The sequence below is a fragment of the Phragmites australis genome, chromosome 1, assembly GCF_958298935.1.
Source record: "Phragmites australis chromosome 1, lpPhrAust1.1, whole genome shotgun sequence".
In the NCBI taxonomy this organism is placed as follows: domain Eukaryota; kingdom Viridiplantae; phylum Streptophyta; class Magnoliopsida; order Poales; family Poaceae; genus Phragmites; species Phragmites australis.
The window spans coordinates 50,541,143-50,567,977 of record NC_084921.1 but is presented as its reverse complement, the minus strand read 5'-3'; the positions used below and the strand labels follow the sequence as shown (position 1 = coordinate 50,567,977).

General features: G+C 42.7%; 2 protein-coding genes across 2 annotated transcripts; both read right to left on the bottom strand.

Moving 5' to 3' along the window:
• Positions 1-3,433: 3,433 nt before the first annotated feature.
• On the bottom strand, positions 3,434-10,702 carry LOC133925330 (embryogenesis-associated protein EMB8-like). Its single transcript, XM_062371265.1, has 14 exons — positions 10,196-10,702; positions 9,527-9,616; positions 8,773-8,840; positions 8,616-8,698; positions 8,396-8,485; positions 7,975-8,097; positions 6,897-6,974; positions 6,280-6,365; positions 5,186-5,234; positions 4,801-4,857; positions 4,482-4,612; positions 4,312-4,395; positions 4,116-4,182; positions 3,434-4,026 (listed from the first exon to the last, which is right to left on the bottom strand). The coding sequence occupies exons 1-14, from the start codon at positions 10,444-10,446 to the stop codon at positions 3,565-3,567; spliced, it is 1,719 nt and encodes a 572-aa protein (XP_062227249.1). The 5' UTR covers positions 10,447-10,702; the 3' UTR covers positions 3,434-3,564.
• A 5,940-nt stretch (positions 10,703-16,642) lies between these two features.
• Positions 16,643-19,735, bottom strand: LOC133890596 (ammonium transporter 3 member 1). Its single transcript, XM_062331048.1, has 2 exons — positions 18,466-19,735; positions 16,643-17,376 (listed from the first exon to the last, which is right to left on the bottom strand). The coding sequence occupies exons 1-2, from the start codon at positions 19,406-19,408 to the stop codon at positions 16,859-16,861; spliced, it is 1,461 nt and encodes a 486-aa protein (XP_062187032.1). The 5' UTR covers positions 19,409-19,735; the 3' UTR covers positions 16,643-16,858.
• Positions 19,736-26,835: the final 7,100 nt, after the last annotated feature.

Here is a 26,835-nt window from a genome sequence, read left to right as displayed (position 1 = left end):
CTGCAAGGACGGTGACGGCGGGGCCTCTCCAAGCCCGATCGGTGGTGGCAAGGACAGTGCGGCCAACGATGTTGGCTTTCGGTGCGCCCGGGGCGACCAGATCTACAGCCGTCAAGGCCGAATCCGATGTCAGCTCACCCGGGGAAGGCTCCCTTGCCCCATATTTAAGGGGCGGTGGCCTTGGGGGCAACGCGACTGGCTGACGTGCGGGGTGGCAGCGGAGCTAAGGCGAAGGGAGGCGGCTGCAAGCACGCAACTAGCGATCGGTGGAGCTACAACGCTGCCTCGTGTTGACGACGACGGGGCGTATGGTAACGGCTATGCCAGGCCTGTGTGCGGTGCGGCACAACAGGGGGTTGTGCGCGGCGCGAGCACGACGGGCACGTTGTGATGGCCATGGCGATGGTGCGGCAACTATGGGTGCGGCAGAAGACGACCATGGTGACGGCGTGGCAGTGCAGGGTGTGACGTTGCCAGCCATAGTAGGGTTGTGCGCGGAGCGATGCGGTGTTGATGGCCATGGAAAGGTGTGTGACGACTGGATCTGCAGGTGCACAGGTGCCTCTGCATGACGGTGACAACGTGGAGTGAGGTTGGGCCTCGTTTGAGGAGGGTTGTAGGTGTGGGGTGGACTTAGGAGACCACCAAGGAGTCGGGTTGCCATTGCTGACAGCATCTAGGAATCTGATCGTGTGGTTCGACTGTAATTTTGGTGGCGGCTCAACAGAAGGAGGATCTACACGGGTTACAGGGCGAGACTGCGCACCCTAATGGTGAGGCAAACCAGATCCGAAGTGTGGTGTCCAGCGGCGGGTGTGGGGCATGCCCGTGCGTTGTGTTCGAGGCGGTGAGGGGTGGCCTCGGAGGTAACCAGATCTAGTGCGATGTTTCGGTTGGTGGGTCTATGTAGTGCTGCAACGGCACTGTGGCGATGGGTCCCACACAACGACGGCCTTCTCGGTGCTGTGCTATTGGATTTGCGATGGCTTCCTCTATGATCGATCAAGACCGAGTTTTCGACGATTGTGCGAGTCGAGATGTGTTAGGGCTAGCGGCGGCTTGGCACCGTAGCGACAGCTAGCCTCGCATGGTGACAGCTAGTCCAGTGCTCAGCGATCTAGTGACAGGTCAGATGGTGCTCCGTCGGTGACAGCCGAGTGGTGTCTGCAGTGGGCGTGGAGCGGCCCGCGAGTGGCAATTTGGTAATGTCCGGGTGCCCAGTGGTGGCTAGGCCCACATGGTGACGTCTAGTCCGGCGAGGGGTGGCCTATGTTTCCAGGACGGTGGTGGCAGCTGGTCTCGCATGGCGACGGCTAGTCCGACGCAGCAAAGGGCTAGATCGGTGGTAGTGCCTGTTTCTTGTGGCAATGGGCAGCGACACACAACATTTGGGAGCCAGACTGTAGCAACTAACACTGTATCGTAGCGGCGAGTTCGATGCGGTATGGCTCCCACTCAAGTGCCGATGGCGGTAGAGGCAGGGAGGCCAATGCGATTGACCCTTATCCTTTGGAGCTGGTGGGGCACGGTGGCACAACGACAGTCGATCACACATAGCAACGGCCGATTTTAGTGTTGGGTGACTATGGCAATGTGACGGGTGATTTCGTAGTGGTTCGTTACAGTTATCAACATGTGTTGTGATCCTTTCGTCCAACCGGCCAAGTATCGTTACTACAATTGCTTGTAGTTTAGTTGTTACGTTTGTTATTGTTTTTCTTTTTTCATGATTATAGGCTCGCAGCTTTCAAGGCTATACTCTTGTATTTTTTCCTGCTATATCAATAAAAACATGCACTGTCTGATGTTGTTTGTAAAAATAATAATAATAAAAAAAGTAGAACTACTACAGTCCAAATCATTATTGGGTTGTTGGGACCCCTCCTCTGCTTAAAGTACAATTATCGTACATTATCGTACCAAGCCCCAGTCTCACTTAAAAGTTTTTGCAAAACTCAATGTTGAGTTAGAATTTTTATTATCCAGAGTAAGACAATTCCATCGTGGATCTTAGTTGACACTAGGCCGCATGGGCTACTGGGGCAGCATGGGCTACGGGGACATGTTTACACTAGGCCGCAAGGGCTAGGGGGACATGTTTACACATGGCCGCATGGGTTAAGGGGCAGCATCGTTGGAATTTTTATTGGTAAAATTTAAAAATTGTATGCATATATTTTAGTCTTATATTATATACATCTATTTTGTTTCTAAAAATATATAAAATTGTTTGCGAGTTTGAACTTATTTATTTTTCTGAAATTTGTTTGTAACAAAATTATTTATAAATTATTCTTATTTTTATTGAAAATATATAACAACTATATCTGATATTGTTTTTGAATGATTCTAATTTATTCACAAAATTTGTTAAATATCCTATCTGAATTGTCTTGACCTAAATTATCTTAACTTTGCTCGTAGATCTATTCTAATTTACTTGTGATTTTTTCACAAAATTACTTCCATAACTGCATTGAAGAGACAAACAAATATATGGATTTTTTATCAAATGATTCCTCTATTTTTTGCCACGTGTTGAGGTGAATCACAGATAAGTGTTACAAATATAGATGTAAAAATAAATAAAAAATAGAATAAGATACTCTTACTAAAAATAGATGTGCATGCTATAAATCTAAAGCATACATGTGCACTTTTTAGATGTATCCATTTTTATTATCCAGAGTAAGACAATTTCTTCATGGATCTTAGTTGACCATAAACTTTAATAATATTCTGAAAGTAGTGAAAATTGCAAGAGCGAAATAATACCATAAAGTAAGACAGCGAATCACCAGATGAGCAACTGTGTCCAAAAAAATCCAACTGACTTGCGTAACCCACAAATAAATAAGACTTATATTGCAAAGAGATAAAGTTGATCTCCTAAACAAATTAAGAATTAGGAGCTCAGCCATTACAGGGAATGAATTAACTCTCAACAAGAATAGAAGGCACAAAATGAATTCGATCAACATTCGTGCACGACAAAGAATCAAAGTAAAATAGGGAAAGCTGAAAGAGATATCCATGTAGTTTTTTTTTTATGTGGCACAGAAACGCCCACGCCCACGCAGCAAACAACTACAGTACAAGTAAATTGTCGCCAAGGGGTTGTTGGGACCATAACACCATCGCTACATGAAAAGATACTTCAGCCTCTTTCATGCTGCACCACACATTACCATGGCCTAACATCCTTTTCGCTTCAACTGGTTAACAATAACAGTTTTGGCACCTATGTACCACAACCTTCTCATCCTAAACTTGGATCAATAAGTTAGAAGCTCCAAACCACCCAAAGACCAAATCAAGACAAACTCTGCTTTCGTGATGATAATATAGATGCCTGTGATATTATTTGGTTGTAAATATATGACAATGTAGCAGCTTATCCAGGCGCATTGATGGGCGTAGGTGGGTGATGATATTGTTCATAAAAGGTGTGAAGAACTTAAGAAATCAAATGGCTGTATGGGGCCTCAAATAGTTCTTGGGTTTTACATGATGCAAATGAAATAAATACATGTAGGCACTACGAGCGGGTTTTATCTATCTTATTCATTTAGCTCTCAACGGATTCCTGAACTTTTTCCTAAACGTGATAAAAGCAAGGGAGCCGAGGAGCGGCCATGATGTTACAAAAGCAATGTAGGCAAGCAACCAGACTGACCTCCCTTGGTATCGAGTCAGTTGGTTTATGGATCTCTTGACAGGAGCAATTATCTCATGGAGCTTATTACCGTAGAGATCCTCGCCTTGCTGATTTGCAGATCCTGCAGGGCCTTTGCTCTCCACTCCACTGGTGTGTTCATTATGTTTTTCAGTGTGTACTTCATTCTGTTGATTAACACTCACCACATCACGAAATTCTACTTCATCAACTGTATGGTTAGAATGTGAGCCATCATTGCAAGGGCCATCATTTGTTACTGGAGCTACCATTCCATCTTCCATGATATTAACATACGGGCTCTTATCAATGGATGATTCCAAGGAAGAGTGCAAAACATGATCTTGTACCTGTATTCAATTATGAGATGAAATAATGTAGCCAACATTAAAAAAAATAGCATCTAAGATAATTTTCATTGATGAGTTAATGCTCACACCTTCTGCCGATGCATGTAGGAGCTGTCATGAAGAGCACAGAGGAACTCAGAAGCAGCTCCGACCCACCTACAAATATATCAGAAGACACCGAATTCAGAATATCTATCAAACAGCAGTAACATATACTGTAATACAAAAAGATATAATCAGCAACATAGATAGAACAGAAATTTCAGATTTATACAGACACCATACCATAGTCTTCCAGCAGTTAGTCCTTGAAAGAAAGCAAGATGGCCACCATTCGGAGTAGTTGCCAAGACAATGTTCTTATTGGCCCTAAATCAAATCAAGATGCTTCTGATTAATACATAAACATAACTGTTCAGGAATCAGGAGCATGACTTTCACAAGCAAAAGATCACCTGCATTCATCCCAAGGAATAGCCTCTCTTGTGCAAAGGGGATCATCCAAAGCGTTGATACAAAGCATGGGAACTGATACATTTCCAACGTAACCAGCACTGCTGCACCGGCGGTAGTAGGTATCCACCGTCTGTTAAAAATTGATCATTACAAATGATGATACACATTCACATTATTCAACAGTATCAGCTGTTATAGAAGTACTTGGAATGTTAGTTATTTATAATAGAGTAGTGAATGTCATAAAAGCCACAGAAAAAAGTGAAACATTAATTCTTATATGATTGAGGATAGAATCAGCAACGGTAGGGAGGGTACCTCATATTTTGCCACAATGCAAGTAGCATGGTGGTCGAACTCCCGGATAGAGCGTGACTGCCAAATTAGAAAGAAATAAAAAATAAGCAGCGGGATATCATACAAGTCATGAAGAGCCATAAATAGGAAGATATGTTTTTTTTTTTTTGAAACAGTCTAGGAATCCAAGAAGTATAGCATTTGTCAAACAGTTGGCAGCCAGAATTTTAAAGATTGTCCTTTATAATGACACAAACTAGCAAACTACAAATATAAATGAAGAGGACATGGAACTGATCTATCTTTTCTAAAAAATAAAAAGGTTCAAATTTATAAATTTGCTATAAATACAATATATAAACATTCAGTTCAGTGCCAATAAAAGATGCAGCAGAGTGAGTCAGACCTTTTTAATACCTTCCCAGTTTGCAAGTCGGGCCAAGACAGGTTGATGTCTGCAAAAGGCAAATGTTAATGCTCTCAATAGTGAAAGCGATAATGTTCCCATTATTTATGTCTGGTAATACGTAGGTGGGTGCAATCCAACCAAGATCGTGTACATTTAATTGGTATTTCCATTCGTACAAGGTACAACTCAGTTATATTGTTAGGGTAAACACCACCGAGAGGATAGCCAGGCAACATCGGCTGTTAGAGGAGGGATTAGACTATAGATTGGGGAGACTTATTCTTCTTTTGCTTGATTACAAGGATGTGTCGGCTGCCCCCTTTATAGAGAGAGGGAAAATTACAATCCTAATTCAATTCCAACTCCTAACTTATCTCTAAGTAGTCCTAATTCAACCTGACTCCTAACTTATCTCCTACCAAACTTATCTCTAAACAAATCAATTCGAATCCTAACATACCAGTAGACATACTAACTGATGTATCCTAACCTCCCTAATCTCGTGCCATGGTTACTGTTCACGCACATAACATATATTGTCATGATATCTGTGACTGCTGTGCAATAATTACTATCATAGTGAAAGCAGATCAGCAAGCAAAGGATGAACAACAGATAACACATGTACTTCATGCAACCAACAAGCGGAAAGCATAGAACACCGCTTTTGGTTATGTTCAATTTCAAGCTTCATACATGTATTATAATCACTACACTTGAATAGACCGAGCATCCAAGAATACTGAAAACATGTTTGACCATGGAAATATTATCGCAGTCACTTGTACATCGCTGCACAAAACTATGGTTCGGTCACCTATGCATCGCTAACAACCGCTACACAATACAAGCTTTTCCAAACATATGTATCTGCTATTCTCAAGGGGGAACTTAAAATATTTAAAAGAGCAACTTAGGTTTTAAGAAAGGATAGAATAGAAATCTAAAGGGGGCAGTTTGTGGCATCACAAACTGACAATAAAATTACTAGAATAACATTAGTGTACCATTAAAGATGTGGAGATTCTGTAGAATAAAAGTAAGAGTCTCATATAAATGTGTGGACAGCTTAGCGAGGAACAGATGCTTACAGCTTTGCATAGCCCTTCAGACCAATTGCAAGGGCTTTGTCATAACAACGTTGCACAAGCTTGCGGGAAATAAATCTGTCACCTATCTGCAAAATTGAAGTGAAACGACTAAACAGAGAATCCTTGCCAGTTATAAAGACAAGCCAGAAATTGGTTAACATATCCAGAAATAGTATAGCAGAAATACTTTTCCCAATGCAAGACACAACCTAGATTTGCAGTAAATCAAAACTTCAATGAAGTTGTAAACGTAAGATGGATCCATGAGTAAGCACTACACTGGACTGTAATTCATTGACAAAAAGGATGCTTGGTTCCCTTGTCTAACCTGGCCAAGGCTAGGGGTAGGGGGGAGGATTTATGTTTGGTTCCCTTACCTAACTTGCTTTTGAGCATGGTGAGCAAGGATTTCCTTGCTTTTGAAGGAGAGCCAAATTGACTCTTCTTCACTAGCAAGGCTAGGAAAGGTGGGCAAAGAAACCAAACATGCCCTAAAGTCACTTAGGCTTTTGGAGAGGTGTCAAAAGCTAACTGAAAATTCTTGAGTCGCAACTTGGTACAAATTTCTACATGGTAAATATGCAAAGTTTACAAGTGAATTAGGTACAGCAACTAACCAGCAGATCCCATGGAGAACAAATAGATGCAGCACCAGCCACAGGAGTAGTCTCGCCTTCTTCTCCGAGATATTTAACCTGTACAAAGACGTGGAATAAATATGTACTTTAGTACATCAATTGTATTATGTTCTGAAATCAAGTGGCACACTTTCGCAATCTGACCATGATTGTCAGATGACTGACCATCAAAATTGGATGTGAATGAAGTACCAGGCACGCATCAAAACCCAACCAAAATTACCCACCAACATGGGTAAAACTGTGAGCTGAAAGAAAGTAAAGAGGAAGACTAAGTGGTGGATGAATTGGGGTGCAGATACAAGGTTTGAAGATCCATACCAGATTTAAGTAAACCCATTACTTCACTAAATGGTAGATTTGCGCAAATTGTGGACAACTCCTGAACGATTCTAATCTAATTTAGTACATCTCTTTAAAAAATACAGAATTTAATAATGTATGTAAGAAAGACTTCGAAGAATGGACTGTGTCAGCAAGTTTCCTGTAACAATAATTCAGTTCATGGCTTCATGCAGATTCTTAGTCTAGTTACAAACAAGTCACAATTGAAAAACTGGGTCAAACTGAAATGTTAAGTTTGTAAATGTGTATGACTCTTTTGAGCGAGAAACTACTAGTCCCTCTGTTCAAAAATACAAGGCGTATTTTATTTTGAAAAGTCAAACTTTGTATATTTTGACCAGCAATTCGTCAAATTATAAGTGTATTTAGTATATAAAAATTATACAACTAGATTAATATTTCAAAATGCTTTCACACTATATTGGTTTTGTAGCTACGTATGATATATTTTATGAGAAAAAAACAGTGGTCGAAGTCTAATTTCGAAGACCAGGCCACAATAAAATACACCTTGTATTCTTGAACGGAGAGAGTATCATCTATAAAAAATCAGGCAACACTTGTGCCAACTTTAGCTACCGACACAGGTAAAACTAAGCAACTAGCACTTTTCAATAACAGGTAGCAGGAAATAGCGGACTGTCATAATATGAAATATTTCAACACGCAGAATGGAAAGATTTTGTATTAAGCCAAGGTGAAAGTTGTGTACCAGAACATTGGCACCTATGCTTGTACCGACGCAGAACAGCGGGGTCTTTGGATATCTGTGATGCAGGTAAGTAATGACTTCTCGGATATCTTCTGTCCAGCCGGCGTTATAGAAGCAATCTGACTGCCATAGGAAATAAATATTACAAATTCAGTGGCTAGGGTTACTGAATGAACCATTTGGTGCCTCTAAATTTGTTGCTGCGGTGTTGATAGATAAATTCTAACTTAATGTGAGTTTCAGCAGTTTCTATCGTCATTTGGTGGTAATCAGATATAAGGTTAAAGTAACAATCTTACAGTCATAAATCTTGTGCACCAATATTATGTAACATGCTGGACACAAAAACAATCAGGAGTGTGCATCGAAGTTTAAAGTGTACAGTGAATGAAATTTAAATACTTAGAATTAGATAACTTACGGTAATTGGCACACCACCAAGACCCCTGTGGTTGCTTACAACGACATTCCACCCTTTACTTGCCATGGAATAAGCCAAGTGTTTTACATACTGCAACAGATTACTGCATCTTTAGAACGACTAACAAATATAGTAATAAGTTATGCATCGGAAAAATCAAGAGCTCTTCAAATATGCAAAACAGAGATAAGCCAACATCAGAAATAAGTTAGGGACTAACAGCAGTAGCAGAATCACTAGTTAACCCAGGAACCACAACTACTAGGGGTGTTGAAGCATCTTTAGAAATGAAACCATCTGCATCTGCAACATAGCTTCAAATGTCAGATGATCAACATGTATGACATACAATTACACAAAATATGTGAGCCTCATACCTTCCAAATCAGAGGCCAGCAGCCAATCCAAAGCAATGGTTCCACCATCGCGAACTGTGTACAACTGTCTGCAGTATCGAGAATGTAATCAGTGCACTGTCAACTAAAAAGCAAAAAAAAGTGCTTTCTTCGCTCCACTAAGAAATAAGCATAGATTCTGAACAGCTGAGTTGAAGGGTCAATCTACAGAACATCATTGGTAACAATATATGCATTACTAGGAATTGTATTGTTTTCCTTTGAGGAAAGCATAGAGGTACTTTTCAGTAAGAAAAGCAACCTCTTACTATTCAGCTTTCTTTCCTTTTTCTAAGAAATCTCCCTTTTCTTTCCCCTTCATACAAGGTCCAGATCAGTTATCACGGCATAAATTTCTCTGATAACCAATGGAGTTGCCAGATCGATCTCAATTTACTGAGAAAATTAAACCCCCAAATTGAAAAATGAAGCACAAGAATGCCCAGAAATCTTGCAGAGCTCGTCTAAGCTGATTGGGGCATACATCTTCAGCCGGCTTCACAGCAAAATAGAAGCAGCACGGATTCATAGCCAAATTAGATCCTATAATTTGATTGTGGTTTGGTCATAGAACATTAGCCAGCACGTATTTGAAAAATCACTGACGATGTACAATAAAGCAGAAAAATTGATGGTGGCCACCGTACTCAATTTCACATGGGGACACCTAAATCGAATAACGCAATCTAGAAGACCAGAATGTAGGTAACTCATCTCCACGTGGAACGAGTCTAACCTCTTGTATGTGAATGAAGGTGGCCTCCCGGAGATACCCAGGAACAATGTCTGCAAATGCGGGCTTGCCAGCCATGGCGTCGCCAGGTACCTGCATGATTATAGCGAAAATTCATCATCACTCCAAACTTAGCCATTCAATCATCAGATAATGCAAATAACACCTCACATGATTCAGAACCCGAGCTCACAAGTTCCATCATAACTGACCAAACATGCCCAATGCTGCTAACACCACAAAATCGCAGCAACTAAATCGTAAAGGCCACGTACTAATAACCAAACCGGGGCGGCGATGGTGGGCGGCTGATCGCAAGGGGACTTCTGCATCAGCCGCTGATGGATTTCTGTTGTTTTACTGCCTGGATTGGTATTCCTGCTAGCGATTTGTAATATGTTGGCCGCTGTCACGGTTGTAATGGTGAGTGCATATGTTGGTCTGTTTGGCAAGTTCGTTTTTGGGGCAGCCCTCTGAGCTGTGCTACTGATGCTGGACGTCGTTTTTCAGTTAGTTTTAGATAAGGGCTTGCAAGTTTGTAGACTTTAATGGTGGGGTGGTTTGTAATTTCGTTGCGCCAAAGTAATGAAATTCGGGGATAACCCGTTCTTAAAAAAAACTAATAACCAAACCATTCAAGGGCGATCAGGCCGCGAGAGCCCACGACCATACCTTCCGTGGAGGAAGCGGCACCTGGAGGCGACAAGGTGGTAGATCTCCGAAGCGGGATGGAAGGTTAGCTCGACGCGGCCGCCCCGGAAGCCGCGGAGGAGGTCGCCGATGACGTGGAGCTCGAGGAAGCGGTACACGATGGCCAACACGACGACGAGGGCGGCGAGCGCGTAGCGCTCAGCTGGCACCAGCGCCGCCGCGCGGAGCAGCAGCTCGCCGACTGACTCGCCCTCGGCGACGGACACCGACATCGCGCGCTGCGCTGGGGAAGCAACGCCTTGGGGTCTGTGATTCGGTAGCGGCGCTCCGCGGAGGGGGGGGGGGAGGAGGATAAGACGCTGCCGCCCGCCCTTGTCGCCGTCGCGAGCACCTCGAGCTCTCCCTCCTCGCCGCGGCGACGAGACCGGAGGGCGAGTCTATGAAGCGGTTCGAGCGGCAATCTCGAGGATCGGCGGAGACCCAGAGCGCTCGAGGCTCTCCGGATCCCCTGCCTTAATTGTGATTAATACAGAGAATCAATATGTAAACAGTGTAATGAGTCAACAGCTACAACATCTGATCTGAGCTTTTCGTTTTTAAAAGATGTACCATCAAATACAAATATACCAACATATCACATATTATCTCATATTTACCTTAATACATCTGCATTGGTTTCTCTAATACCGAGAATCTCAGTCCCTCAACTTCAACTCCCTAAGGCGTTTGTCGTTTCAAGTAGGCGCCTCCGGTGGGGCATGGATGTCAGTGAGATGATGTGGGTTAGGTGGCAGGCGTTGGGCCTTACGCCGTGTAGCGCAACTGGCGAATCGCGAAGCGAGAACTGACTTCTGGGCCCACCTTCTAGAGGGACAGCTAGCCTCATCCACTTGTGCTACCTAGGAGAGCGATTGAACAACCGTCTACGGGAGCTTGTAAGGCAGTGGTTGGTTTTCTTTACATGTGGATATAAATATGAGATAATATGTGATATGTTGGTATATTTGTATTTGATGATATATATTTTAGAAATATTTTATTAATATGTCAAACCATCTGGTACGGGAAAATTAGTCGAATGACCTCGTACGTGCTTTGTTAGCTCCTATAGTTACATATAATTAGTGATGATTAATGAGAATTAAGAATAATTAGCTATGTATTAATTACAATTAGATGTTATTAGTTATAATTAAGTATTAATATGGATAATTAGTGACTAAAAGTGACATACCGATTATAATTAGTAAATATTAGTATTGATTAAAATATTTTATTGATAATTATAATTATAAAATTATCATATTATAAAAAATTAAATTATAAATAGATATAGTGCTTATCTTTTAAGTAACTAAATACATTCATATATGCATCTCATACATCTAACTAATACTCTCATATACCGTTTCATACATCGTACCGATCATGCTACTTATAACATCTCATTCTGGGTCATCTTGTCCATCCAGAACGATCATATTTTGTTCTTGCCTTTCAGATATTCAAGAAGGGATATAGATAGATTGCTATTGTATTCATTTTAAAGCTCATTTGTTGTTTTGCTTCTCTACATATCTCTTTTATTGCCTTGTTGACCATCAGTGTGAGTGATCAAGTTTGAGCTCCAAGACTGAATCTGTTGACTGCTTAATTCAAGAAGATACTCCACTCTTGGTTGTTTTGTTTTCTGAACTGTTTTATTTGAGTTATGAACTGCTGCACTAAGTATTCAGCATTAACAATTTGGCATGTATGAACTTGTAAAACTTTAATGTGCTTGCTGGTGCCGGACTATTGGCAGCTGGTGTGTGGTGTGACTATATGACTGGTGTCTTGTGTTGTATAAAAGCGTATGTATTACTAGTGGTTGCCGCGCTAGTTATGGTCTACTTGATGTTGTATTACTTGTTATCAATAGTGTTCTTCTTGTGGTCTAATTGCTGTTGTACTCCGTATTACTTATCATCAATAGTGTTTTTCTTGTGGTCTACTTGATGTTGTATTACTTGTCTACTTGGTGTTGTATCACTTATGCTTGCTATTAGTGATTAATCAGTGGAAAAAACCCATCGGTCCCCGTAGGCCCAATGGGGAACAGAAACGGTGAAAGTCAATCCCTATGACCGGGGCCTAGGGCGTGCTTTAAGGGCGGTTTTTCTGATGGGTCTCGGTTACGGGGCTAGAGTCCTGTCGATGATCGGACTCGTTGCCATCTTTAGTTCTATTGATCTTAAAATTTAAAATACTTTTGAAATAGTTATGAAAAAATCTAAAAAATTAGTGATGTAGAGGATACAATGATCTAACTCTAAAAAAATTCACACAAAACTATGATATGTACGATGAGAAACAAAAAGATAACAAATTATTTGAGTTGAATTTTTTTAAGCTAGATTATAGCATTCTCTACACCACCAAATTTTTAGAATTTTTCATAACTATTTCGATAGTGTTTTGGATTTTGACAGCAATGGAACACAATATTTTTTATTTTTAAATATATTGCCTGTTACAAGAGTGACATGTTTATTTTTTTAAACCTATCGTCCGCTGAAAGGATGTTCGAGCGAGCGATAATAGCCTATTTTTGCAACTTTTTTAGACATATGTGTATTTTTTACAATTTTTATTTTCGAAATATAAAAAAAATCTCGCCAGCAATTGCCGGTGCGCGTGAACATATGCTCAGGCTCAGAGAGTTGTCATTCCAAAAGAAACAGGGCCCGGACCCAAAAGACCCCGTGTCTTTGCGCTTCGGAGCCCATGCGTGGCAGGCCAGTGTCCGGGAAACTCTGAGTGGCCCACGCGTTTCTACTTTCTAGCGCCGAGTATGGTTGTGGGAACTTGGGGAATTTTTTGTTTACATATTTTTATTTTTTAATATTTTCAAATTTACACGTCAAAATTAGGTTACAATTGTCAGTTCATTGAGCGAGAACAAAATCTCACCTGATAAACAAGTTACACCTTATAAATCTCACATATTAGATAATAAAAAAATTGGTAGACAAGCGGAAAGATTTTGCCCATTTAACGGGTTTATTTTATCCACTAAACGAACAAGATATTACTCTAACGGCTCCACCAAAAGATATTTCCTATTGATCGGGTGATTCCTTTTGGAATGCACTTTTCGTGTGTGCTCCGCGAACGTATGGCATCAGACGAAAAAAAAAAATCAACAGGATTTCGACGCATGACAGTATGGTGACCAATTTTTCCTTTTGTTTATTGAGGGAAGCGGTGGTCAATTTCTCCGGTGTGCGTGGCTTCATGTGCTTTTTTTTGTCGGTGGATGCATGCATACTTGTGTGTCTGGTCTCGGCTTGTATCAAGGTGCGTGTGTAGCAAGGCTGCCCCCAGACTCGGTCTTGATATTTCAGTGGTTCAAAGCGAAATTAAAAATAAATCTTATTATTAAATATAAATGATTCAGATCTAATTTTTTAGTTTGTTTTTAGCTGATATACACAGTATACATATACATAATATATGACTTTTGAATTTTGAGAGCCCGAGGCGGCCGCACCGCTCGACCCCCTCCGGACCGGCACTGGCTGCCCCACATATCACACGTGGCCCGCACAACCACGCGCCAAGCAATATAAAAAGGTGTCGCTCGAACAGTGCCACCGACATCTTTCTGGGTGTATCAGAGTTAGACCTTGTTCATTCAGTATGCAAGAGCAAGATACGTTGAATAGACGATAAATAGCAGCACTAGATTTTTAATTACTTGATAGGTAAAATCTATAAGATATTACTTGTTCATAGAGCGAGATCTTGTTTGGCTCAATAAGCATATGACAATAGTCTATTATTACACTTTTTTTCAAACGTTTGTGTATTTTTTAAAATATTAAAAATATATAAATAAAAAAAAATCAGAACTCGGGTCTCGTTGACCGTTACGGGAGATGGGCTTTGTCTATGGGCGCTTTGGGTCAGAGGCTGTCTTCGCCCCATGGCTGGCCTAACGGCTGGCGGGTGGGTTAAAGTTTGGATGGGTTCGCCCCAGCCGGGAGAGCCCAAACATGCTGTACTTTGCGGGGTTACCATTAGGACTCAGGAGACCCTACTATTTCGCGTGTTCCGGTAGCCTCCTGTTGAAACTTGAAAATTGTTAAAGGTAGTTTGGATCATAAGAATTTCTAAAACTAATTTTAGCCTAACGGCCCGTAAATCACTGTTGGATACTTAAGGGAATGTTTGTTTGCTGCTTATTTTTTTGATTTTTTTTAAAAAAATTGTGCTTTTAATTTTTTTGAAAAGTTACTTTTAAATTCTAACAATTTTTTACAATAAAATTTTAACTCCTTAGTACATAACTTTTAAAAAAAAACTACTCTCAACTTATAGTTTATTTTAATCACTTTTTAATAAACTATTTATTTAGATTTCTAGTTTCTGACAAAAAAAAATCATAAGTATAAGCAGCAAATAGACAGAGCCTAAAATAAACCGTTTTAATGAGAACTCGTTTTCCATAAAACTTGAATTGCGTGTTTTATGAAAAACGATTACAGCTGGTTTTTATGAGAACCGACTTTGAGAAAAACAGGCGATGGATCTACAACATAAGGAAACCTGTTCTCTGGTTCATTGCACGCGCATCATATTTCGTGGCCATTCACGTTCGCTGAGATTACGACGCCAAGGTTTGAAGCAATTAATAGCTCCCCTCACTATTTGAAATATAGATAAAAAAGACACGAAATTAGTAACGAGTGATAATATGATCAGTCACTTATGATAATAGTGACGAATCGTAGTTGTAATCCGGCACTTATTATCAATCATAAATAACGGGTTATTCTAAGTTAGCTATAAGTGACGGGTCAAATGGAGGTTTGAAGCATTCTCTCACTATGTCAAAAACAGATAGAGGAGACATAAAATTAGTGATATGTCGTAATATGATCGTTACTTATGATAATAATGACGGATCGTAATTATGACACGTTACTTATTAACAATCATAAGTGACGAGTCATGCTAGAGAGTAATTAGCAACGGGTCAAGTTGTGACCCGTCACCAATTATTAGTTTGATGAAACATAGCAAATTAAGAAATTTTAATTAGTTAATCAATCATTAAATATATTAGTTAATTAGTTTCCTAGCACAATTTACTTAATTTTTTCTTATATAGTTAATATGTACATAGCATGATGCTATAGTTTTTTATTTTTATTTTTCTTTTAATTTTTTCTTATTTTTTCTCACTTCAGCAACACTAGAATATGAATAATTGTATATTTCTGTTCAAGTTTGGTGTAAGAATACAAACACACGTTCTGAAAATGGTGCAGAAACTTCAATAGATAAGAACTCAATCTTTCAGACTGTTTTTAGCCTCGAAAAATTCGCTAAGTGACAAATCAATTTACAACTCATCGCCTATAACTGAATTGATAACCCATCACCAATAATAACTCATCAATGATGTGTTCAAAATGACAGATGTATAACCCATCACTAATAACAGTTACCACCTATCACCCATAATTTTTTTTACATAGTGCCTGAAATTGACTAGCCTGCGTGTTGCTTCACCGTTGCTGCATGCTCCTGACGCCCGCCGCTCCGCATCTGCCCGACTGTTGTGCATGCTTGTATCTTTCAAAAGGCTGCTTCTTTAGGAATATTTAATATTTTGTTATTCTACCGAAATAGTAATTCTTCACTGAAACGAATAAAGAGGATTTTTTGAGTTCATAGATTATATATGAGATAATAAATTTGCCACTCTACTGAATAGTAGAGTAGAAAAAAAAACAAATACCCGCTGCTTCACACCTGCCCGGTTGCTACTGCTTCCACCCGACGGCGAGCGAGCAGACAAGCGCATGGAACACTGTTGTGGTGCAGGCGACCGCCGCGGTGGCTTAAATGGTGTTCTGCTGCGCAATGGACAGAGAAGTGAGGCAAGATCGATTTCTCCATTGACCAAGAGAGAGAACAGCGCTTTGATAATATGAGAAATAGGTCACCGTTTTTACTATCCCAAGCGAGATACATGTAAAACTATTTTTCACGTTCGGTGACCCAAACAAAGTACTCGCAAAACCCAAATTAACAAAACAACTAATTATTACTCGTTTCCCTAAAAATCCTCTTAAAACGTATTTTACGGTATATTTGATTTTCTTGCCCTCATTTGCCAAGCAAAAGTAGTGTATAAATAAGCATGTTTAGTTTCTTCGTTTGGTTTAAATTTAAACAAGGTAAATTAGTTTTGTTTTTGAGAGACAGTCAAATTGACTCTCTTCTCCTAACAAGGTTTGCCTTGCCAAGCAAAGCTAGTGGCTAAATAAACCAAACATGTCCTAACTGAAGTGGATTTGTTTTTTATGAGATCTAAACAACCACTAACTAAACAAGACATCCCAAATGAAGCATCTGATATTACTCTCAAATGACCAAAAGAAAAGTAGCACGAACCACTTCACTTGCTCATCACAGCACCACATTATTCCACAGCGCATGAACGGCACGCGCGTGTGCGACGACGTCCAAACTGTTTTGTAACCCAAAAAACCAGCCACACGCGATCACCGTAAAACTGCACCCCAACCGGTAGCATGCAGGCGAATCAACCAATCGAACCCCAACGTGATCAAACATTTCAAACCAAGCCCCCATTTATTAATCTCCCTCCTATATGTTCTGCTTGAGTTATCAGACGTTCTGCGTGACGCCGCTGGGCGCCTTGTGGTGCTGCGTGTCGTGGTCGGAGTACCAGCCGTGCTTGGTGGAGTCGTACTTCTCGCCGTCGCCCCACAGCGCGTAGGCCTCCTCGCCGTGCACCGCGTCGTCGCCGATGGCCAGCTCATCGTCGGGCATGCGCAGCGGCACGACGAGGCGCACCACGAGGCACACCAGGCTGGTGACCATCACGTTCCAGCAGATGATGAAGAGCGCGCCGCCGACCTGCTTGACGAGCTGCATGCCGCTGCCGTAGAAGGCGCCGCGAGAGTTGGAGACCGGCAGGAAGAGGGTGCACAGCGACGGGTGCGCGAAGAGCCCCGTGGTGGCGCCGCCGAGGAACCCGGCCACGGCGTGGGTGTGGAACACGCCCAGGGTGTCGTCCACTTGCTGCAGCAGCCGGGAGCGCTTGTGCACCACCATCATCGTGAACCACGGGATGCTGCCGGAGAGCATGCCCATCATGATCGCCGCCCACCCCTGGACCAGACCTGCAAGCGAGTGATCCAGATTGAGATGTAATATGATGTGTGTGCATCAAAAAGTAGGTCCCGGTCAAACTGTCAAAGAACTAGTGGAAGCATGCATGACAATATGGGCTCACAAGTTAATAATACAATGATCCTCCAAAGTTGGTTTGTTCTTTGTTGTTTATGGTGATAAGTGATAACTGATAGAGAAGGCAATGATCAATCAAATCTGAGAAGGAAGCCGGCATAGCTTTGGAAAAAGGAAACTCCAATCCTTTGTTGCTTTACTTAATTTCCTTCTAGATTCCTAGTAGAAACATTCTGGCCAGCTTAAAGCATACACACTGACGCGAGCTAGTGCGAAAAATCTTCAGAAAAACTAGGCTGCTATATGAATCTTCCACGCCACACGTGCAAAGATAACTAGATTTCGGACTTCCACCTCTCGTTCAAGGAATCTAACGTCCGTTTCAGCATACCTTTTCCAAACCTAACACTGCACAACACTAGCTAGTTCGTGCCGAAGCAATTAACGTAGGCTACTATATATATGCGTGCCATTTAGCAGCTGGTTAAGGCACAATTAAAGCTAATTAAGTGAGTTGGGGACTGCTAGTTCTAGAGGAAAAACATTCTATATAGCAGTCCTGCAGACGTCCCTTCCTGCAGCACCACTTGAGCATTAGCTAAAGTAAACTAACCCGTGATGCCGAATCCTCGATTCCATGATGGGTCAAAAGAGTGTAGATTCAATGCTGTGCAGAATCACAAGAATTGGCCGGTTCCAGTGTTTCCGGCGGGCAGAAACGTCAACCAAGGCCAATCTCGGCGACCTACATTTTAAACCAGCTAATTTCGTACATGACAAAATGATGTCATTGCCGGCCGGCGCGTTGTATCAACTATTGCTAATGATCACTAACCAATAATATTGTAGTGATACCTCTAAAAAAATAAGTATGTAGTATATAATAACTTCACTAATCAGCAGGCAGTAGCGTACTAGTACTATTTTTTTAGATAATGACTAGTACTATTATTAGTCAACTAATTACTAGTTAGAGAGAGTATATGCATGGCTGTGACAACGAGCAGGCGAGAGTAGCATACCTGCGCCGGGAGTGATGCAGACGAGGCCGGTGATCATGCCCTGGACGGCGCCGATGACGGAGGGCTTCTTGAAGAAGATGACGTCGAGGCAGGTCCAGACTAGGAGGCTGGTGGCGGCGCAGATGTTGGTGTTGAGCACGGCGAGGGAGGAGTCGACGTTTGCGGAGTAGGGGTCCCCGCCGTTGAATCCGGCCCAGCCCATCCACAGAATCCCGGCGCCGGTGAGCATGAGCAGGACGTTGTTGGGCGGGAACCTCTCCCTGTCCTTGGTGGACCTTGGCCCGACCCAGTAGGCGGCGGTGAAGCCGGCGACGCCCGAGGAGAGGTGGATGACGTAGCCACCGGAGTAGTCCATGACGCCCCAGTGGAAGAGGAAACCGCCGCCCCAGATGGAGAAGGCGCCGATGGTGTAGGAGAAGGTGAGCCAGAGGGGGACGAAGATCATCCAGGCCTTGAAATTCATGCGGCCGAGCAGGGAGCCGGCGAGCAGGATGAGTGTGATGGCGGCGAAGACGCACTGGAAGTAGACCATGGACGCCATGGGGTAGAAGGGCGTGATCTCGGCGGTCTCGAGGGTGCCGTCGTGGTAGTAGTGCGTGGTCCGCGGCAGCGCGGCCTGCTCCAGGAGGAAGCCGTGCCCGAGCGTCGTCCCGGCCTTGCCCCAAAACGGGAGCAGCTTCTCGCCGAAGGACATCTTGTAGGCCCAGGTGACCCAGCACAGCCACACGGCGGCGAACGCGTAGAGCGCCATGAACGCCGAGTTCACCGCCCACTTCTTCTTGACGATGCTGCCGTACAGGATCACCAGCCCCGGCACGCTCTGCAGCCCGACCAGCGTCGCCGACACCATCTGCCACGCGTTGTCGCCCTTGTTCAGCCACGGCGGCACGCCGAGGCCCGGCGTGTACGCCGCCGACATGTTGAACGCACCATCCGACGACATCCTCGGTCGCGAGCTCGATCGTCGACGACGATCGATCAGGCAGTACGTACGTGCCGGTTGAGGTGGTCGCCGGAAGATACTAGTGGCGCCCCACTGGTACGGTGATCGATATATGAGGCTGCTACTGCTAGGCGAGGCGCCCGGCGTTACATATAGAGATCAGCTGTGCGGCTGACGCATGGGGTGAGGGTGGGCGAGCGCAGCGAGAGCGCTGGTGAGGGGCACAAGGAGAGGAGCTAGATCCTAAGCTGCATGAATGAGCTGGGCGGGAGCGAGAGGAGGGAAGAATACAAGCACGGGGCTTTGGTATTGGGCCTGGAACGCTATTTGGTGAGATAATCAATAGATGAATGAGTACTAGATGGAAGAGAATATTGAATATATGTCCTCCAAATGAAGTTGTCTTTCCCCGCTAGCTACTACTATTTCGTGTACGTCATATCATGTAAGATTCTAGCGCTAATTAAGCGACTCAAATCTCTTCGTTTTGTGCTCTTGCTCTAGTTTCTATAATAGTTTAAGACCCAAAAATGGAGGAATTTTAAAGGATTTTAATACTACAGGAAGAACTCCTATGGAGCCCTTTGGAACAAAATATTGTACCTCTAGAATTCCTATGGAATGGCTGGTTCTATAGGAATTTTGGAGGATTTCTAACATGAGATTCAACTTTATGGAAAGATTCCTTTGATTCTATCCCTCTTCTCTCGTTCTTGTGTTTTTCCTTTTTTTTTATCCAAACGGTCCATTAGAAATATTCCTGCATTCTAGATTTCTATAGAATTGCGAGTGTCAGGCAACTCTAATCCTGTGCTTTTCCTATTTCTACATTTCCATAATCCTACGTTCCAAAAAGACCATAAATAAGTTCTGCTTTGGCTGGTTGAGGAGGATCGCCTCAGCCTGACAGTGGACGTTCTTGTAGTGTGCTTGGACCTATCCATGTTTCATGAGCCTGAGACTAGAAACGTAGCAGAAGTGCAGAATATAATCCATGATCAGCTACCTAGCTACCTGATCAGGTTCACCCTTGGTACGTGCAGGTTCTCTGGAACGCAAAGATTAATCATCAAGTGCGTCAACATTTCAGCGACATGCGTCATGGCTAGACACGATCGCATATGCGATTACGCTAGAGAGTCCAAGACTCCAAAACTTGGGCCGTTTAAACTCGGGTCATCCAGAGGAGTTGCAAGTTATCGGCACATGCGTCCATAGTAGTGATACAGAGCAGTAGCATATGAAGCCTAAAAATGATTACTAGCTAGGAATTGGCCCAAATTGACGGCCGCAACAGATCATTGAATCCGTAAGTTTCCCTCCTGGAGCTGCGTTGACCTGGAAGTCAGTAATCCAAAAGCGAAGCCGGAGAATTGGTGCAACGGAAAAAAAGAAGTACGAAACCCTAGGTGGTGGTACAAGAACAAACCTGTCAACGATATATACTGCAGAATCCTACCATTTTCGGTTCCCTTGTGGTCCTACAATTTCAGTGACTGGATTTGTAATTGTTTGTCAAAATGTTCCTTTGAGCCAATCGTCCGAATCAGACACCTGACTAACACGGATCGATCAGTAAGTTGTTCGTTCAGTAGAAAATTACAAGGTGTTACCGCAACTGCAGTACTATTTCTTTCGCTATTATCGCATCAGGAAGGTACCATGAAAATCTTTTATAGTGCTGTAACCGTTGGTATAGAGCAGTAATAATCTCTTTTATTGGACGAAAGGAGATGTCTCCAGACTCCAGGCATGACACCAAAAGCCTCTGGGAGAACGTATCAATGCTGATGACTAACTTGACTGGCCAAGCAAGAGACGATTAGCAGACAAAATGCCCGTGCAGACTCTTGAAATATTATGAAATCAGGTGCCCTGAAACGATCGAGGAATTTTGGTGAAGACGACCGGATGTCGCCTGGTGAGTTGTCTGCGTATGGCTGACAAGTAGCGCATAAACATATGGCATGAGACTAAGGGCTGATGGTCTGAATTCATGGCGCAACGCAGAGAAACACATCTCCGCTGCTCATGCTTCCATATTGCAGCACTCGAAGCTCGGTGACTTCTCGAATCTGATGAGACGCAGGGTCGCTTTCAATAGCTGGTTGAATGGAGTCATGGGAATCTGAAAGAAGTTTTAGACCTCATCTCAAACATGGAAATTTTACCTCTTTCGTGCGAGAATTGAATTGTTTCTCGCTGGGTAACGAAGTGGGAAGTAAAGCAATATAGGAGTATCTGCTGCAAGTCTGCTACAATTTACCATCGCACACTTTGATGGCTGCAAACTTACCATACTTTTGGCCCGCACGAGACGTAACTTCGGATGTACTCCTGCACGAGGATTATGTGAACTCCACTCACTTCGAAAGTTACAGGCTTACACCAAAATTGAATCGATCTACCTTTGATTCTGTGAGATCAAAAGGTTCAGCGATTATCGACTCCGCCATATCGCTTATAAGCTTAGTTCACACGTTGGGCCACAAGCGAATAGAAACACCTTATCAGTTCTTAAGGTAAGCCTACTCTGCTTTACCCAAATTGTGATCCATGAGGTGACCTGATGCACAGTGTTGGTACGTGACGCCAGGACACTCGAGCCACCAACGAAAGAAATATGTACAAGAACAGAACAAACAACAAACACGATAGCAGCGTTAGAGCGGTTTCCTTCCTGACACGAATATATCACCAAGCTTATAATGACTCAGCAACACCATCTTAATTCCTAAGTCAGCCACTTGCGCATATAACTGCCGGAAACAGAAAATGGCATCGTTCGTCGCAGTATGGGAGTCCCCAGTCGTGAACTGGAAGGCCGGCAGAAATTGACCATTGCCAATAGCGGCTTCCATTTCACCTTCATCGCTGATGTTACAATTTGAAATAACTACATTGGTTGACATGTTGATTGACAACCAAGTAATATAGGAGGGGGAAAACCACAGTGCTAGAGTGGCAGTGAAATGACTATACCAAGAATGATAATTACAAGTAACTTTGTGATCACCAAAACGTGGTACGTCTCTTCCTTTAAAAAAAGGAGCGGGAAACACTAGCTGGAACATAAGAATCTGCAAGTACATTGAAAAAAAAATGAAGTATAATCAATGTAACAGTTATAAACTTTTCTGAATTATCAATTAAAAATAAATATGCAAACACCAGAACAGAAAACAACACAATTTTATCTAGGAAAGATGCAAATATTCACAGCATAAGGCAAGATGTTTCAACAACAAAGTTTCGCATAGTATGTGACGGTGCAGACAATAAGACAATGAACTAGTAATAAAAAGAAACACATTAGATAATCATAGTCTAGACCTAACCCCAAAACTTGGTGAATGTTTCCACAGCAACCAACCAATGAACTGGCCTTGAATAAATCGACATGTTAAATGATGAACTACTTATGTTCCATCCAAATGAGTTTCCCAAACCCCTCAGGTCTCAGATGAAAGGCCTTACCATTTCTGGCGGTGAAATGAGTCCCATCATTTATTAATACATAAAAAATCACTATGAACAGGGGGAACAACTTGCATAACTGTATCAACATTGCTGCTACAATGTGGGTTGCCACATAAATTACTGGATGGTATTTTTTTCCATTATACCTTTTTATGATGGTACTTATTAGGAATAACAATTTGTATTCCCTGTATATATACATGTATAGGTAACAATATGCAAGAAACTACTTATAGACTGAGGATATTACACGGAGCAATATATATATGTAACATCCCCCTCCCCACAAACTCACGGGGGATCAACCACAATGAGTTTGGAGAGACAGAACCTGTGACAAGCTATACTATGTGCCTTCGTGAATGAATCAACTAATTGAAGCTCAGAACGAACATCCTAAAGAGAAATCACCTTACCATGTACATGTGTCCGTGTGTAAGAAACATCAACACCAATATGCTTAGTGAGCTCATGTTTCATCGGATCCCAAGCAATACTAATAGCAGTTGTATAGTTTGAGTAAAGAGCAGTAGGTGCAGTAGAAGAAACACAAAATCCTCAAGTAACCACCGTAACCAACTGAGCTCCACTGTCAACAGTGCCATGACCCGTAACTCAGCATCTGCACTAGAATAAAAAACTGCAGTTTGCTTTTTAGTCTTCCATGCAATGAGAGAACCATCAAGAAAAACACAGTAGACAGAAATAGACCAATGATCAGAAAGATCGCTAGCCCACGAAGATAACGCAAAACACACAGTAGATGATTATAGTGGAGCTGAGTTGGAGCGGAAACAAACTGACTGAGAATGTGCACTGCATGAGAAATGTTTGAATGAGTGACACCAAAGTAAACAAGACTCCCAACTAGATGACAGTAGTGAATAGGAACTCACCATCAGTGGACTGAAGCTTACGATTAAGCTCCATATGAGTCTCAACGGTGCGCTCATCAATGAGAGAAGCACGATGAAGAAGATCCTGAATATACTTCTCTTGGGACAGAAAGAAGCCCTTTGAGATAAATGAAATCTAAATCCCAAGAAAGTAGCGAAGATGACCAAGATCGAACATAAGAAATTGGTTATTGAGATGAGTCTTCACAAAGGCAATACACTTGGAATTATCTCCTGTAATGATCATATCATCGATAACATTATCCTGTTGCTCTTCATCGATAACATTTTTGCCAACAGCTTTTATGGTGCTAGGTTTGGCTTCTGTCGAGCCAAGATCGCTCGCTTCTACAAGGATGCAGTGGGAAAAACCCTGTCTCAACCCCATTGACACAAATTTCTACCGTTGCTTCGAACATGAAGCTCCCAGAGCTCCCCATGCCACCTCGTTTCGCGATGTCTAGGAATCAGAACATTCATTGTCAGCCACTGATGTTGTCGGAGGATTAACTCCTGTCGCAGGGATCCCGAGAGACCCCTTTTTAGAGATTCGGCCAGGGGGATGATCCTGAATAAGTTCGTCGGAGAAATAAATGGAAGTGGAAGTGAATGCAACGGCCGGTGGTGAGGGATGATCGACCTAGTGCAAAGAGAGGTAAATGCACCGAAGTTTAGACAGGTTCGGGCCGCACGGGGGCGTAATACCCTACTCCTGTATGGATGAAATAACTGTCCTGAGGGAGGTCCCCCGAGGATGTATCTGGTTACAGGAATATTGTGTCTAACTAAGAGCTTGATGCTCCTTGTTTCTCAGCAGGAGCTCTGCTCAGGCTAGCTCACAATGTCTTCGTCCGTTGGCTTGGTTCGTTGTGGGGTTCGTCTTCTTCGTCTATTGCGGCAAGGTCGACTGCTTAGGCTTGTTGATCTCTCTCTCTTTCTCCCTGTGTGCCGACCCTTTTATGCACTCGCCGGCCGCGACATACCCCGAATGGGAAGGAAGGGGCACAAGTTCCAAGATGTCATGATTGAGAAAGGCGTCATCATTTCCTCTGGGCGAAGTGACTGGGGTGGTCGAAAAACGCGGCGCGCGTCTGATCACTTGTCACTGTGGACGCCCTGGCAACGGGCGTCGTTGAGAGGGCCCACCGAGCAGCCACAGAGCCACCCGGCGTACCCGCCCTGTCTTGTTCCTCTGCCACGGCAGGGCGGCAGGCGGAACGCCTTGATACTGGCAACGTTATCCCGAGATACACCGGATAATACGGGACGGGACCCGTGCAATTAATAGCCCCACGCCCCTCTGCCAAAGCATGGCAGGAACTGACGCCGCGGCGGGAGCAGTTGGATATGTCAGGCCACGCGCGCTCATTTAATGCGGCCTCGGACCTCTGACGGGCGGACACTTCATCTGTGGGCCCCTTGGGGGCCTTTCTGGGTCGTCGGGGCACCGAGTGCTCGGGGGTACTGCTCGCCTCCCCGAGCACTTTTGCACGAACCTTCGGGGAACCGAGTGCTCGGGGGCTGCCACGTGCAGCCCCGAGCATTCTCTCCTGAGCACTTTTGTACGGATCTTCGGGGAACCGAGCGCTCGGGAGCTGACGCACGCAGCCCCGAGCACTCTCTCTCGGAACTTGGCTCTTTTGATCGTCGGGGGACTAGGGTGCTCGGGGGTGAGCGGACACCTCCCCGAGCACTTTCTTCCCGGTACTTAGACTTCGTGGATCATCGGGGAACTGGGGTGCTCGGGGACCACTGATTGTGGCCCCGAGCACCTTCTCCCGGAACTTAGATTTTCCTCATCCCGCATGAGGGACCTCGCGGGATGGTGACACGTGGCGGACGGTTGGCCTGGCCTCGGGACTCAGGGACCCCCGGTTCCTGATACACCGACAGATGTGCTAGACTAACTTGCAACAGATTATACAACCAACCTAACACTTGAGCCCGCCTCAACTCTCCTGGACTATTCAATTATGTGTCAATATACTGGAAGTTATTCAAATCCACCCCACTGTCACAATATATGTTATATCCAGGGTTGTAATAAACCTTGAACCCCAATATAGCCGATATCCCTGATTCAATAACCATATTATACTCCGTCGGGTCAAATAATTGAAAGCACCATACAACATCTACGACAACAACATATATTCAACCTCAACACTTGTATAGTATATAATCATCAAATATCACCGCTACTATACTCTTTCTGTTGACACTATACTATTCTAAATGTAATGCTGCCAAAAAAAAGTACTCTATTTCTATTCTAAATACCCTACAATCATGGAATATTTCTACTGCATATTCATAATAATTTGACTTCAAACTATTCTAGAAAACTATTGTAAATATTTTTAACAACATACATTGTACATGTATTCTATATTCACAATCTACATCAAAATAGTTAGACTATTGAATGATTCTGAACTATGTATACTCTATGCTAAATTATCTATTATACTCTGATCTAATTTTCCTACTCTAAATTCTAAATGAATCTAACTTTTCCCCCTACCATTCTAAATACAATTCAACAAAAATCCACAACAATTCAATTATACAATCCCTACATCGACGGAAAATATGTACGACTAATAATATCAAATCTTCGAAGAACATTAAATAACCTATTTTACTTCGAATTTACCAAAATATTTAAACTTTTCCAACTATTCTACATTTCGTAACTAACTATACTATATTTTCTACCCTAATTTTCGAACCATACCTACTCTATTCTAAATTTTATATTCTTATTTTTCTAAATTATCTACTCTACTCTACATTTCTCTAATATTCTCTAACTTTTTTCCTAATATTTTTCTAAGTATTTCTAATTTTTCTAACTATTCCTAATTTCTACCTATATCCTACTGTTTTCTATTTTTTTTAACTATTCCTAAATTATAACTATTTCCTACTGTATTTCTAAATTTCCTACTATTTCCCTAACTATTTCCTAATTTCATATCCTACTATTTTTCTTAATTGCTAATTTTCCTAACTACTCCTAAATTACTAACTATTTCTAAAATAGAAAAA

Coding starts and splice junctions, on each gene's coding strand:
- LOC133925330 (XM_062371265.1), bottom strand. CDS start 10,446: ATGTCGGTGTCCGTCGCCGAGGGCGAGTCAGTCGGCGAGCTGCTGCTC. Junction 4,858..5,185: donor ACTGGGAAGGTATTAAAAAG/GTCTGACTCACT, acceptor CTAATTTGGCAG/TCACGCTCTATCCGGGAGTT. Junction 4,183..4,311: donor CTAACTGCTGGAAGACTATG/GTATGGTGTCTG, acceptor ATATATTTGTAG/GTGGGTCGGAGCTGCTTCTG.
- LOC133890596 (XM_062331048.1), bottom strand. CDS start 19,408: ATGTCGTCGGATGGTGCGTTCAACATGTCGGCGGCGTACACGCCGGGC. Junction 17,377..18,465: donor CTGCATCACTCCCGGCGCAG/GTATGCTACTCT, acceptor ACTCGCTTGCAG/GTCTGGTCCAGGGGTGGGCG.